The 16,569-nt window shown below is 44.0% G+C and overlaps 1 protein-coding gene across 2 annotated transcripts in view; it reads right to left on the minus strand.

The window, feature by feature from the left end:
* The window catches only part of LOC149435695 (transient receptor potential cation channel subfamily M member 2-like), a 155,722-nt gene that overhangs the window by 120,168 nt on the left and 18,985 nt on the right, over window positions 1-16,569 (minus strand). For both annotated transcript variants that reach the window (XM_089662481.1, XM_089662480.1), the window contains exons 6-9: window positions 9,375-9,555; window positions 8,111-8,166; window positions 4,425-4,625; window positions 66-168 (exon numbers count right to left, since the gene is read on the minus strand). In XM_089662481.1, coding sequence (XP_089518607.1) covers window positions 66-168; window positions 4,425-4,625; window positions 8,111-8,166; window positions 9,375-9,555 — 541 coding nt within the window. The remainder of the gene's footprint in view (window positions 1-65; window positions 169-4,424; window positions 4,626-8,110; window positions 8,167-9,374; window positions 9,556-16,569) is intronic.

Raw genomic sequence — 16,569 nt, forward strand, 5'->3', positions numbered from 1 at the left:
TATCTAATGGAAAGAAGAAATTTTCTCTGTAACCAATGTTTTGCCTGCTGGTATCAATCTCTGACCTTTCAGCAAAGCTTGCAGGATTGCCACATCCATCCCTTGATCTCCAACCTTCTCCTCCCGGAGGATGGTGAGCAGAGACTCCATGCGGACAATATCTTGAATCTATGGAGAAATTTGGAGACACCTATGAATATCTGCAGTGGGATTATGCATATGTTTTAGCCAAAAGACTGTCACTCTTTTAGTCACTGAGAACTAATAAAAGGCATAAAACTAGAACCTGTAGGAAATGTAGCTTTTTTTTTTTTTTTTTTTTTTAATTTAAATATTTATTAAGTTTCCAGATAAAATACATATTCCATCGTTTTCTCATAAGACATACAAAACCATTATTTATATCCCTTTCTATAACTATCCCCCCCCCCCCAACTAACCTCCCTTCCCTCCCTCCCTCCCCCCCCCCCCCCATACTACCCACCCTGCATTTCTCCACATCTACCCTACAAAAGTAAGAGGCACTTTCATATATCACACCCTAAAGGTTCATATATTTCGCCTTCAGTATAAATTTTTCCCATTTTTTCCATTTCACATAGCATAACCCCATCTTGTCTTCCTGCATATGATACAATTTCTCCATTCTACAAATCTGGTTCACTCTATCTACTCAATCCTCTTCCTTCGGCACCTCTGTCTTATGTCAAACCTTTTGCTGCGTTTAGATAGTACCATATACCCGATTCCTTGTATTTGTTTACTGATAACGCTGTGCTATGTAATAGACAAATCTCTGGATCCAATCCCATATTCATTTTAGTAATCATCCCAATTAAATTAACTATTGTCTTCCAAAATACTTGCATTTTTGGACACTCCCACCATATGTGATATGACGTGCCTATTTCTCCACATCCCCGCCATCACCCCAGTGAGTTCTCCCCACTCATCTTATGTTCAACAATCGGTGTAATGTGCCATCTTATCAAACACTTGTAATTTATTTCCACCTCTCGCATACTTATATTCTCGTGAATTAATCTATATATTTTCTTCTGTTTATCCTCTTCTATCACAACCCCCAAATCTCTTTCCCATTTCACTATATACATTGGCTTTGTGTTTGTGTCTAGTTCAGTGAGAATCTTATATATTTTAGCAGTGCCGTGTTTCCCATCTCCCCGTGACTCCAACAACCTCTCAAACAAATTCCAATCCTTTGTAGATCTCAAAGGTTTTGGAAGATTCCCAATAAAATGTTTTAATTGGTGATACCTCCACTCATCTATCTTAGTGAAAATTTCTCCTCTTTCCTTTTCCAAATCCTTAAGTGATCTCAATCCCCCCCCCCCCCCCCCACACACACCATTATATCTCTCACCTGGACATCCTCCTTCTTAAACCATTTTCCAATAATCTCCTCCCTAGGATATGTAGCTTAATATTTATTTTGAAGTAGAGACTAGACTAGAGGTGACCATGGTATTGCACATGGCTGACCTTTGAAAAAAGGTGTTAGATAGTATATATAGAAGATGTAAAAAACTGGAGATATCTAGGTATTGAATGACCATCAAACACAACCAAAAACCCTTGCGCTGAATGCGTAGTCAAATAAAAGGTCTAAATAATCTCATTAAAGTGATAATAAACAAATAATGACCACTGCTGCCACCTTAAATGAAATAACTATACTTCAGTGAACATAAATAATCCAGTGGTGCTGTGGCCAACTAATGAGTGAAACACATTCTCCAGTGATAAAATATAATAAAATAAAATGAAATAAAATAAAATATACATGACCATGGTATCTGGTGGACAGGAGTAAGGAGATTTATGAAGTCTATGAAGTTTACATATAGTCCAACTCTTAGTCAGCGTCTCCGTGTCAAGAAAACCCAATAGTGCTGATGTCTTCTATTAGAAATTTCCTCTTTCTTTCTTTCTCTCTTTCTCAAGTGATAAACTCCTCTTCCTCCACTTAATACCCTCAAAGAAATATAAATCACATATAGTGCATTATCCAAACTGCATGATATCCCCTCAAGGGGTCACAAAGCTTAATGCAAGTAGATAATCCTCAGCCAGATGGATCTCAGTGATGAAACACATGAAAGCTCCTCTCCATGGCATCCACAGCAATCAGTGATTATCTCCTTGCATTTACACTTTGTGACTCCTTGAGGGTCGCAGTTTGAAGATAGGATACAGGGGTATTTAAGTGGGCGCGATTCCGACGTGCACATCCTCAGAAGAAGTCGGAAGTGACAAAAGGTGTCAGGACGTGACGTTGGACGTAAAACGGAAGTTACGGAGCGGCTATTTTGGAAAATGTTTTTCCATTGGACTTTATGCTGAGACACCTTGTTTGTTTGTAAACACAATTTTATCGGTAAAGAGAGATATCCCTGTTATTGCCTACTACACTATTTTGGGTATACTTTGTCACATGTTATGATGTTGTGAATCGGATACGTTGTGGAGTGAGAGGAGCCCTCCTTTTAATGGTAAGTGGACTTTATCATTTGATAAGGTGCATGAGATATGAGGTGGCGGTCAGTGTGTTCACCAGCACTGGGAAGACATTTTTTGATGTGAGGGGAGCATGTATACTGTTTTGAAGATATGACACTATATGTAATTCCTTCGGAGGTACATTTTTCATACGAACGTGGACGGATTTAGGAGCTCAACCATGAAGGAAGGTGGATTTTGTGGTTGCTTTTCTAAATTTTTAAGAGGGTAAGACTAAGGATGACAGAAGGTGAGAAGTGGACACAAGGTGGAGTGGAGTGATTTTTCACTTATTGGCACTAATTTTGTAAGTGCGTTTTTTGTGTTGGATATCATGCGTTTTGGATAATGCACTATATGCCATTTATATTTCTTTGAGGGTATTAAGTGGAGGAATAGGAGTTTATCAATTGTGAAAGAAAGAAGAATTATCTAATAGAAGACATCAGCACTATTGTGTTTTCTTGACACGGAGACGTTGACTAAGAGTTGGACTATGTGTTTTGGCATTCGGGGGAAAAAGTATAATTTGGTGTCTGGGGTTTATTATTTATTGTGTTAGCACTTAGTAGCACACCAATACATTTATTTATTTATGAAGTTTACATGGTGATACCACAATTGGAGATTTTACAAGCAATACATGCCGACCATGAGAGTGGAAGGCATGTGGGTCTGGTGAGTACATACGCAAAAGGGAAGGTGGTTTCCTGAGCACGTGGTGATTTTGGTTCGGTAATAAGATCACAACACTGAAATAGACATCTACATGTTATGATGGACTTTATTTTCACATTAGTCAATCTTTCCAAAACTGAGCTCCTAGTATTCCCCCCAGCCTGTGCCCCCCCCCCCCCCGACTTCTCCATCAGGATCAACAACACAATCATCAGTCCCTCCCCTCATGCCAGGGTACTAGGTGTAATCCTAGACTCCAATCTGTCCTTTCAGCCCCAGATTCAATCACTGACAAACTCATGTAGACTTCACCTTTGCAACATCTCCAAGATACGACCGTACCTAACCCCGGAAACCATTAAGTAACTCATTCACTCCCTTATTATATCACGCCTTGACTACTGTAACTCCCTCCTCATTGGCCTACCTCATCGCAGGCTATCCCTACTCCAGTCCATCATGAATGCTGCTGCCAGACTCATCCACCTTACTAACTGTTCTGTATCTGCCACCCCTCTCTGCCAATCCCTCTACTGGCTTCCAATTGCCCAACGGATAAAATTCAAAACACTAACACTGACGTATAAAGCCATTCATAACACTGCCCCAAATTACATCACCGATCTTGTCTCTAAATACCACCCAAACCGTACTCTCCGCTCCTCGAAAGACCTCCTACTCTCTAGTTCCCTTGTCTCCTCATCCCATGCTCGTCTCCTGGATTTCTCAAGGGTTTCACCCATCCTCTGGAACTCCCTACCCCAATCTATCAGGCTATCGCCTACTCTGCTCACCATTAGGCGCACTCTGAAAACCCATCTCTTCAGGGAAGCCTACCCCGACCCCAGGTAAATACTGGAATCCTCTACTCTTCCTACAACTCCATCCCCCACAGCTAATTACCTCTTGTACCACTCACCCCTCCCTCCTAGATTGTAAGCTCCAAGGAGCAGGGCCCTCAAATCCCTCTTGTATTGAACTGTATTGTTACTGTACTGTCTCCCTCCATAATGTAAAGCGCTGAGCAAACTGTCGGTGCTGTATAAGTCCTGTATAAGAATAATAATAATAATAATAGTAATAGTTGATTGATTTATATCACATGATTGTTTTATTTTATTTCATTTTATTTTATTATATTTTATCACTAGAGAATGTGTTTCACTCATTAGTTGGTCACAGCGCCACTGGATTATTTATGTTTAGTTGTGTGACTAATCACTCACTTTTTTGGTCCACATGATGATTTGACCTTCTGTGAAATTGTCATACGACTCCGAGAAAAGATTTTTCAGTTTCTCCTTAATGAGGCTGACAGTAATCCTGGAGGAATTAATATTCACTACTTGTGCTATGATGTCAGCAACTCGCCCAGAACCCTCCACGATGACACAAGGGGTGTTGTTACACATTGAATTGTAGATGGTCTGTAAGAGGGAACAGTTAGAACACTGGAGAGAAGGTTACATACACTCTACAGTGGAAATAGGTTTTGGAACACTCATGGTAAATGGCTGTCTCAAATAGAAAGAGGAGAGGATGCTGGGGGCCAAGTCATCAGAGAAGGAGCAAGAGGAGTGGATGCTGGAGGCTATGCAATCAGTGAGCAGGAGGAAAGGATGCTAGAGGCTATGTGATCAGTGAGTGGGAGCAGGAGGAGAGGATGCTGGAGGCTACGTGATCAGTGAGGGGGAGCAGGAGGAGAGGATGCTGGAGGCTATGCAATCAGTGAGCAGGAGGAAAGGATGCTGGAGGCTATGTGATCAGTGAGTGGGAGCAGGAGGAGAGGATGCTGGAGGCTACGTGATCAGTGAGGGGGAGCAGGAGGAGAGGATGCTGGAGGCTATGTGATCAGTGAGCGGGAGCAGGAGGAGAGGATGCTGGAGGCTATGTGATCAGTGAGTGGGAGCAGGAGGAGAGGATGCTGGAGGCTATGTGATCAGTGAGCGGGAGCAGGAGGAGAGGATGCTGAGGGTTGTGTGATCAGTGAGAGTAGAGGAAACTGGCGACTATGTAATCATTGAGCAGGAGCGAGAGGAGAGGATGCTGGGGCCATGTGATTAGTGGGTGGAAGCAAAGAGGAGATGATGCCGGGGGCGGTGTGATCAGTGAGTGGGAGCAGGTGGAGAGGATGCTGGAGGCTATGTAATCAGTGAGCGGGAGCAGGAGGAGAGGATGCTGGAGGCTATGTGATCAGTGAGCGGGAGCAGGAGGAGAGGATGCTGGAGGCTATGTGATCAGTGAGCGGGAGCAGGAGGAGAGGATGCTGGAGGCTATGTGATCAGTGAGCAGGAGCAGGAGGAGAGGATGCTGGAGGCTATGTGATCAGTGAGTGGGAGCAGGAGGAAAGGATGCTGGAGGATATGTGATCAGTGAGCGGGAGCAGGAGGAGAGGATGCTGGAGGCTATGTGATCAGTGAGCGGGAGCAGGAGGAGAGGATGCTGGAGGCTATGTGATCAGTGAGCGGGAGCAGGAGGAGAGGATGCTGGAGGCTATGTGATCAGTGAGCGGGAGCAGGAGGAGACGATGCTGGAGGATATGTGATCAGTGAGCGGGAGGAGAGGATGCTGGAGGCTATGTGATCAGTGAGCCAGAGCAGGAGGAGAGGATGCTGGAGGATGCTGGAGGATATGTGATCAGTGAGCGGGTGCAGGAGGAGAGGATGCTGGAGGCTATGTGATCAGTGAGCGGGAGCAGGAGGAGAGGATGCTGGAGGCTATGTGATCAGTGAGCGGGAGCAGGAGGAGAGGATGCTGGAGGCTATGTGATCAGTGAGCGGGAGCAGGAGGAGACGATGCTGGAGGATATGTGATCAGTGAGCGGGAGGAGAGGATGCTGGAGGCTATGTGATCAGTGAGCCAGAGCAGGAGGAGAGGATGCTGGAGGATGCTGGAGGATATGTGATCAGTGAGCGGGTGCAGGAGGAGAGGATGCTGAGGGTTGTGTGATCAGTGAGAGTAGAGGATACTGGCGACTATGTAATCATTGAGCAGGAGCGAGAGGAGAGGATGCTGGGGCCATGTGATTAGTGGGTGAAAGCAAAGAGCAGAGAATGCCGGGGGCGGTGTGATCAGTGAGCTCCCAAACAGTAGAGCAAGCCACAGACTGAGCAATTTTCGATTCCCCCATCAACACAGTCAGTGTTGATTGAGGAATTTCACCCGCTGAGCCATTGTGTCCTCCCGGTGGGGGAACAGAGGGAGCCGTCCATGCTGGGAGAGCACAGTGACTACTGCTAGCACATATAATAGCCACTAACAATAATCAATAATAAATAAATCCAACAGACTGCTTGTACCTAAGTTGATCGATCAACTTGTGTACATTCAGCCTAGCCATACATGTTTCATTTTGAACAGTCTATGGCCAGATTTAGGAAACAAACCATTGTGTTCAGAATCAACTACAATTAGTAAGTAAAGTTAATGATAAATTTTAAAAAATATAATTCCTACTTTTTCCTTAATTACCCTTCCACAGTTGGTGGTGTCAGTGTGGAGTGTTTACAGTGACATAAACACATACAACACAGACATAAGTTGAACTGGATAGACTGGTGTCTTTATTCAACTTTACCAACTATGTAACAATATCATTTTTAGAACTATGTAGTACAAACACTTATGTGTTCAGAGAAACAATATCAATAGTATGGCCTGTATTACAGATGCTTCCAATGCATGCATGCAAACCTCAAGACAATTCCCGACACCAATCTGATACTAGAAACGTTGTATTCTCCAGCTAGGAACCGTACGACTAGTTTTCTATTCTTATCCACCCAATAAGCAGTTATTGTCTGTCTACAAAAGGTATGTACAGGATATTCCTAAATACATAACAAGTGCTGCACTCCACAATATAAACATTAAATCATATACAAGTGATCATATAAATAGTGATGTGAAAAACCTTGTGCTTCAAAGCAGTGCAGTGTTTAGTGCTTTTCAAAATATTAATACTTAAATACTCAAAAATAGGGGAGGGGCTCTGACGTCACGACGCCGCGGTGGACGAGCGGCATTTACAAGCACAGGATCTGGGCACAAGCTCTGTTGGACATTGAACTATGTGAGCGGCCATTCATTTTATTAATAAAAGGCGATTTAACCTTACAAAGGATAAGGCACTATTGTGGCTCTTTCTTACATGGTACTCCAATATATTGGGAGGAGGAAATAACACCCAAACCATCCCCAATTATCCATTGAGGCTCAGTGTGGAAAGAGAGGAATAAGGGAGACCTCTGGTGGCAGAAAAATGGTAATATAATCCACGGCATGGATGGAAACATATATATAGCATGAAGATTACCACCCAGTCCTGATAGGACAAAAGTGTTATTAGCCACTTTGTTTGGCTAATTAAGAAGGTGAGCGCACACCTATCTCTAGAGCACGGGGAGTGTGGCACAACACTGAATTTGTCACTGGAAAGAATTAAAGCACAAAGAGGACTGTATATGAATTTATTTTTGAGTATTTAAGTATTAATGTTTTGAAAAGCACTAAACACTGCACTGCTTTGAAGCACAAGGTTTTTCACATCACTATTTATATGATCACTTGTATATGATTTAATGTTTATATTGTGGAGCGCGGCACTTGTATATGTATTTAAATATATATATATAATTGTTTTTGATAATTTATGTTTCACACAGATAATGAGTATTGTGTAAAGTGTGCACCATAATTTGATGAAATAGTTTTTTGTAATAATTTATTGCACAAGGGGAGTATCACATTTTGGCTCACGAGTACTATTAATTTTACAGTATATTCCTACTTGAACCTTGATGCTATTTTTACAGGGAAATAAATAAGCTTGCAAAGGCATACAGTGCTCACAAAGTGCATTTATATCTACTATATGGAAATTATAGACCTGACTGGGCATTTGTGAACTCACATCCAACGTTCCGGGACCTCCTTCCAGCACCACACACACTGTTTTAATGGCTGTTTCTGAGATAAAGAAAGAAAATAACATACAAATACATCTCAGTTGATTGTGGGATGGATACATCCTACTGCTGCTTTCACAATTAGACAGTCTGTGAGCACATTGTATATAAATGTGTTCTGAGCTTTCAACATTTCAATATCTGGTGGATGCTAGAGAGTTAAAATATATCTAATGCCAAAACATTTTTTTTTTTAGTGGATAGGGAATGTTTGAAATTATACTTGTTTTTTTTCTGTGTCTCATTTTCCTTCAATTCCTGTACCAGAGACACAACAGGTATAGATGACCACTGTCTTGTGTTTGCCAGGGAGGGGGATTGCCCATTTAGCTGGCACGAATACCAGTGTCTCCATTCAAAATTTCCTCTCAATCCCTGTTCTGCCTGTCCAACCCCTATTTACGGCTGTAAAATTCTTAATTTCCTATCACTTTCTGTTCTGAGACAATGATCAGTATAACAACAAAGGTGGTGAATCTCCCCAGCAAGGACACAGAGTGCAAAAAAGGACCTAACCAGCCCCTACTAAAAAAAACAGTTGGGCTTTGGATACACTTTAAGCCAACTAATGGCTGCTTATATCCGTTAGGGGCAATATAGTTGAGATTTATGTGGCTGAGAGAGGAATCTGCAGACTTGCCAAGGTGTGCTATCATGAATGGCAGCCCTCTCCTTTCTGCCTGGAGATTTCAACAGGATAAAAAACACAATAAGGAAGGTAGGAACAGAACAAGGAACTTTGAGGGAGGCCTCACTCCGGGACCGTTCAGTAGAAAAGAAGCCATGGAGTCATTAGACTCTACCTATCAATACAATTTAGTTTAGTTTTGCTAGTAGACTAACACTTTAATACTGGGAGTAAGGTCTCTTCTGGAAGGCCCTCATGATATGCCCCTCTACAATACAATGGTAAGACTGGATAATTCTGACTAGTTGACCTTCAAGCAGGGGTGACTGACAACTCATGGGACCTCCGGGCAATAGGGGATCATGGGGCCCCTGTGTCCTTGCCCAAACTCAAAAAAGCCTATGAAAAAGGTACCAGGGGCATCTCATGGTGCCCCCTACTGACCCCGGGCCCCGTTTCCAAATGGTCAATCCGCCCCTGCCGTCAAGGCACCAATCCATCCAATCTCTTCCATTTCTCATTATTGTGTCACTACATCTTCCTGTTTTGACAACTAAACTTGCATGCCATCTCCCCCTCACCTCCTCTGTGCATTGTCTGTTCAGAGATAAATTTCTCAAGACGAGTTCTCAGTGGGATTTCCACCCCATAGCGTCCATGTGTCCCATCATCCACCAGTATGAAGTGTGTGTGGTTGTTGTCCAAACAACACAGTGCCCCCTGCGATCCTACATCCATGGGGTACAAGGCAGGAGCTCCCCCCTACAGACAAATTAACATAAAAAGAAGTATATTAATGCGGTTACACATATTTTTTCTCTGTTTAGAAGCTTTGTTCCTTACATGTGACACAAGGAGGGTTAATGAATTGCCTGCAATGCTGAGCAGCAGTGATAAGTTTAGGGAAGGCTATAAAGAATGTTCATCTATAGAGTTTCCTCTCCACATTGGGGGCTGCCATTTTGGGTATAATATGTACGCTGGCCAGATGGTGACTGGTGGATAGAGGGCACAGATGAAGGGGATATGGAGTGCTGTGCATTTTGGAATAACAAGGGCTTGCTTGGAGGAACTGAGACTTGTGAGAAATGTATTTCCAGGAAATACTGAGCCTGTTTTACAGATTTGCTCTGTGACTACAGGAAAGAAAAGGAAGGTCTGATCCCAAGTTTGAGTATATGTGGTGAGGACATTGTGGAAGACATACCATGCTGCAGGCTGAATGTTTTCTGTACATGCTGAAAAAGTTCTTATAAAGAAAATGAATAAGCGAGCGCTAACAGTCTGTCAGCTGCTAAACACCAAAGGTACCAAAACCTTTAGAAATCAATAATATACAGCAGTGTGTAGCGCTAAAATAACCAGATCAAAGAATATTATTAAATCAGTGGAACTTGAAGACATCAAAATCCAATATATAAATAGCATAAATAGCATAAGACACGTGTTGTCATAAAAAACACCTCAAATGAATCAGTTAAAAGATGGATAAAACATAATAAAGCACAGTAACATATAAAGTGATAAAACATTGCTCTTTGGCTTGGTTGCAATAAATTACCCCCTTTATAAACGATATCACGCTATTGGCCTCCTCTTTTTGGGGCTCCCTGGGAGCTTTAACTATCCACAGAACTGGGGCCCCTACCAGCCTGCCCAAATTTGTGCACCTACTCTCAAGCATTAAAGTAAAACTAGTTGATAGAATTAAACATATATTTATTAGTACTTTGAATAAAATCAATTTTAAATAATAAAAAACGTGCCATAAATCAAAGACTGATAAACATGACGGGCACATTACAGGGGTGATCAGGAGGGCACAATACTGGGATCAGGAGGGCAAAGTACAGGTAGTGGGATGCTGCCTGGAACACAGCCATTCTGGGATAGCTTAGTAAAAATCGTGGCTGTCCTGGCAAATCTGGGACAACTGGCAAGTATGATTCAATACACGATTATTATGGGCCCCCATGCATCTGGGGGTGCCCATGCATTAAGATGGCCCTGATAGAAAGCACAAATCCTGGGAGGAGCCGGAGCTGGCATGAGGATTTTCAAGAAGAGGTTGTGCATTGCAGAACAGGTCAGACAGCAAAATTCATAGCTGAGCAGCTTATAAGAGATTTCAGGGGAGGGCATAGCGGTCCACTAAGTATAAATATATTAAATGTCCACTGCCATAGGGTAGTACAATGTGCAGAATCTGCTGGCTGCCAAATGATGGTTCAATGTGCAATGTGAAACAGGACTGTGCAGAGCATAGGATTTGTTGGGGTTCCGGACACAAATATCATGTGGCAAGGGTTACTGCACTCCGGCTTTGGAACAGTTAAAAGTGAACTCCTTTCAGGATCTTGTTTGTTAGCTGTAGCTGGTGCTGGGGTAACTGGAGAACTGGGGGCAGCACAGTGGCTAAGTGATTAGCACTTCTATCTAGCAGTATTAGGGTTGTCAGTTTGGTGCCATGGTGCCAACCATGGCACTACCTTCCTGGAGTTTGCATGCTCTCCCTGTGTCTGCGTGGGTTTCCTCCCACCACCAAAGACATAATGGTAGGTTGTCTCCTATCTAAATTGGTCCTATGTGTATGAATGTGAGTTAGAGACCTTAGATTTTAAGTTCCTTGTGGACAGGGACTGATGTGAATGTCCTTACAGGATGTCTTCAACTTACAAGCTGACCTCAATGCTCTGTTTAATTGGGCAACTATGTGGCAAATGAGGGTTAATGTTGATAAATGTAAGGTTCTGCACTTGGGGGCTAAGAATATGCATCATACATACTAGGGGGGTACAACTGGGGGAATTGATGGTGGAGAAGAATCTGGGGGTTCTGGTAGATCACAAGCTTAATAATGGCAGCAATGCCAATCTGCGGCTTCTAAAGCGATTAACATCCTCTCTTGTATTAAAAGAGGTATAGACTCCAGAGAGGGAGATATCATTTCCCCCGATACAAATCATTAATAAGACCTCATCTGGAATATGCAGTTCAGTTTTGGGCACCAACTCACAAAAAGAACATTGGGGAACTGGAGAAAGTACAGAGAAGGGCAACCAAACTGATAAGAGGCATGGAGGAGATCATCTATGAGGAAAGATTAGAGGAACAGAATGTATTCTCTCTTGAGAAGAGGAGATTAAGGGGGGATATGATCTCCATGTATAATACATAAGGGGGATAAGATCAACATGTATAATACATAAGGGGGGATATGATCACCATGTATAATACATAAGGGGGGATATGATCTCCATGTATAATACATAAGGGGGGATATGATCTCCATGTATAATACATAAGGGGGGATATGATCTCCATGTATAATACATAAGGGGGATATGATCTCCATGTATAATACATAAGGGGGGATATGATCTCCATGTATAATACATAAGGGGGGATATGATCCCCATGTATAATACATAAGGGAGATATTATCTCCATGTATAATACATAAGAGGGGATATGACCTCCATGTATAATACATAAGGGGGGATATGATCTCCATGTATAATACATAAGGGGGGATATGATCTCCATGTATAACACATAAGGGGGATATGATCTCCATGTATAATACATAAGGGGGGATATGATCTCCATGTATAATACATAAGGGGGGATATGATCTCCATGTATAATACATAAGGGGGAATATGATCTTCATGTATAATACATAAGGGGGGATAAGATCTCCATGTATAATACATAAGGGGGATATGAGCTCCATGTATAATACATAAGGGGGATATGATCTCCATGTATAATACATAAGGGGAGATATGATCTCCATGTATAATACATAAGGGGGGATATGATCACCATGTATAATACATAAGGGGGGATATGATCTCCATGTATAATACATAAGGGGGGATATGATCTCCATGTATAATACATAAGGGGGATATGATCTCCATGTATAATACATAAGGGGGGATATGATCTCCATGTATAATACATAAGGGAGGATATGATCCCCATGTATAATACATAAGGGAGATATGATCTCCATGTATAATACATAAGAGGGGATATGATCTCCATGTATAATACATAAGGGGGGATATGATCTCCATGTATAATACATAAGGGGGGATATGATCTCCATGTATAATACATAAGGGGGGATATGATCTCCATGTATAATACATAAGGGGGGATATGATCTTCATGTATAATACATAAGGGGGGATATGATCTCCATGTATAATACATAAGGGGGAATATGATCTCCATGTATAATACATAAGGGGGGATATGATCTCCATGTATAATACATAAGGGGGGATATGATCTCCATGTATAATACATAAGGGGGAATATGATCTCCATGTATAATACATAAGGGGGGATATGATCTCCATGTATAATACATAAGGGGGGATATGATCTCCATGTATAATACATAAGGGGGGATATGATCTCCATGTATAATACATAAGGGGGGATGTGATCTCCATGTATAATACATAAGGGGGGATATGATCTCCATGTATAATACATAAGGGGGATATAATCTCTATGTATAATACATAAGGGGGATATGATCTCCATGTATAATACATAAGGGGGAATATGATCTTCATGTATAATACATAAGGGGGGATAAGATCTCCATGTATAATACATAAGGGGGGATATGATCTCCATGTATAATACATAAGGGGGGATATGATCTCCATGTATAATACATAAGGGGGGATATGATCACCATGTATAATACATAAGGGGGGATATGATCTCCATGTATAATACATAAGGGGGATATGAGCTCCATGTATAATACATAAGGGGGGATATGATCTCCATGTATAATACATAAGGGGGGATATGATCACCATGTATAATACATAAGGGGGGATATGATCACCATGTATAATACATAAGGGGAATATGATCTCCATGTATAATACATAAGGGGGATATGAGCTCCATGTATAATACATAAGGGGGGATATGATCTCCATGTATAATACATAAGGGGGATATGATCTCCATGTATAATACATAAGGGGGATATGATCACCATGTATAATACATAAGGGGGATATGATCTCCATGTATAATACATAAGGGGGGATATGATCTTCATGTATAATACATAAGGGGGATATGATCTCCATGTATAATACATAAGGGGGGATATGATCTCCATGTATAATACATAATTTATTTATTTATTTATTTTATCGAGTTTATATAGCGCCAAAGGGTTTGCTCAGCGCTGTACAATAGAGGGGGGGACAATACATGAAACAGTACAGTAACAACAAACAGCACACAAGGGGTAAGAGGGCCCTACTCTTTCGAGCTTACAATCTAGGAGGGAGGGGGTAGAGGTACAGGAGGAAATGGCTGTGGGGGATGGAGTGGTAGGAGGAGGGAAGGGCAGCGGCTGTTAGGTGAGGGTGGGGTAGGCTTCCCTGAAGAGGTGGGTTTTCAGGGAGCGCCTGAAGGTGAGGAGGGAAGGTGACAGTCTGATGGATTGGGGTAGTGAGTTCCAGAGGATGGGGGAGGACCTGGAGAAGTCTTGCAGTCGTGCGTGGGAGGAGGAGACCAGGGAGCAAGGTAGAAGGAGGTCCTGTGAAGAGCGAAGGGTACGGGTAGGGTGGTACCTGGGAATCAGGTCGGTGAGGTAGTTAGGGGCAGTGCTGTGAATGGCCTTATAGGTCAGAGTGAGCAGTTTGAATTTAATGAGTTGGGCAATGGGGAGCCAGTGGAGGGAGAGGCAGAGGGGGGTGGCAGAGGTGGAGCGGCTGGTGAGGTGGATGAGTCTGGCCGCTGAGTTCAGGATGGTCTGAAGCGGGGAGAGCCTGCACTGGGGTAGGCCGGTGAGGAGGGAGTTGCAGTAGTCAAGGCGTGAGATAATCAGGGAGTAGTTTAGTGGTGTCTGGGGTAAGGAAGGAGCGTATATTGGCGATGTTCCAGAGGTGGAGCCTGCATGTGTTTGTAAGTGATTTGACATGAGGTTGAAAGGAAAGGTTTGAGTCCAGAATGACGCCAAGGACCTTGGCTTGCTGGGCGGGATTGATGGTGGTGTTGTTGGTAGTGATGGAAAGGATGGGGGGGGGGCGCGGGAAGGGGGAAAGACGAGAAGCTCGGTTTTGGAGAGGTTGAGCTTGAGGAAATGGAGCGACATCCAGTCAGAGATGTCGTTTAGGAGGTGAGTGATGCGGGCGGAGAATGTGGGGGTGAGGTGAGGGGTGGATAGGTAGATTTGAGTATCATCAGCGTAGAGGTGGTAATTGAAGCCGTGGGAGTGTATGAGTTTGCCAAGGGAGGAGGTGTAGATGAAGAAGAGAAGGGGTCCAAGGACAGAGCCCTGGGGGACCCCAACAGACAGGGGGAGGGAAGGGGAGGTGGTACCGTTGTAGGAAACGCTGAAGGAGCGTTGGGATAGATAGGACGAGAACCAAGAGAGAGCGGTGTCTCTGATGCCAAGGGAGAGTAGTTTATTAAGGAGGAGGGGGTGGTCGACTGTGTCAAAGGCCGCGGAGAGGTCTAGGAGAAGGAGGACAGAGTAGTCGCCTTTGGCTTTGGCGGTTAGTAGATCGTTGGTGATTTTGAGGAGGGCAGTTTCGGTGGAGTGTAGGGGACGGAAGCCGGACTGTAGTGGGTCAAGGAGGTTGCTGTCAGTTAGGTGGGCGCTTAGGCGATCGTAGACCAAGTGCTCAAGGAGCTTGGAAGTGAGTGGCAGCAGGGAAATTGGTCTGAGGTTGTTGAGGTCAGTGGGGTCCAGGGAGGGCTTTTTGAGTATGGGGGTGATGTGCGCATGTTTTAGGGGGGAGGGGAAGACGCCAGTAGAGAGGGAGAGATTGAAGATGTGGGTAAGGGAGCGGATGAGGGAAGAGGGGGGTGACCGGAGGAGTTGAGAGGGGATAGGGTCCAGGGGGCAGGTAGTGAGGCGGGCTTCTGAGAAGACTCTGGTGACTTCCTCAGTGGTAGTAGGGCTGAAGGAGTGCAGTGATGGGGGGGGTTACGGTAGGCAGGGACTTGGGTGTGGTGGGGGCCAGTGCCGTTGCGAGGTCAGAGGAAGGGAGAGATGAGGGGGTGATGGAAGGGGGGAGGCTAGATGGGGAGGTAGATTGCAAGTTGACTATGTCCTTGCGGATTGCGTCAATCTTGTTGTGGAGATGAGTGGCAATCTCGTGGGCGGTAAGTGAGGTACTGAGTGGAGGAGGGGGGGGGAGAGCAGGGAGTTGAAGGTGGAGAAGAGTCGGCGAGGGCAGGTGGAGAGGGTGTTAATCAGGTTAACGAAGTAGGCCTGCTTGGCGGCGTGGAGGGAGGAGGTGTAGGTGAGGAAGGCAGATTTGTAGAGGGAGAATGCATGAGGGGACCTGGTTTTGCGCCATAGTCTCTCCAGCGCACGACTGCGACGTTTGAGGCATTTAGTATGGTCGTTCTGCCATGGTTGGAGTGGTCTGGGTTTGATGTTGCGTGTGGTTAGGGGTGCCAGAGAGTCTAGGGTAGCTGATAGTGAGTCGTTGTACGCGGTGGTGGCTAGGTCAGGACATGACAGTGGAAGGATGCTGTCGTGTAAGCGGTCGGCAGCCGAGTGGAGGGGGCCGGGTGCAGATTGCGGCTGGTGATGGTTTGGCGCACTGGGGGGGGGGAGTTAGGGGAAGGGGAGATGGAGAACGTGAGGAGGTGGTGGTCGGAGAGAGGGAAGGGGGTGTTAGTGAAGTGGTTAAGGGTACAGAGGTGGGAGAAGACGAGGTCCAGGGTGTTCCCATTGATGTGGGTGGAGGATTGAGTGTATTGTGTGAG

This window comes from Staurois parvus, unplaced genomic scaffold, assembly GCF_062004578.1.
Source record: "Staurois parvus isolate SC_StPar_1 unplaced genomic scaffold, SC_StPar_1.0 ptg001481l, whole genome shotgun sequence".
Lineage (NCBI taxonomy): Eukaryota > Metazoa > Chordata > Amphibia > Anura > Ranidae > Staurois > Staurois parvus.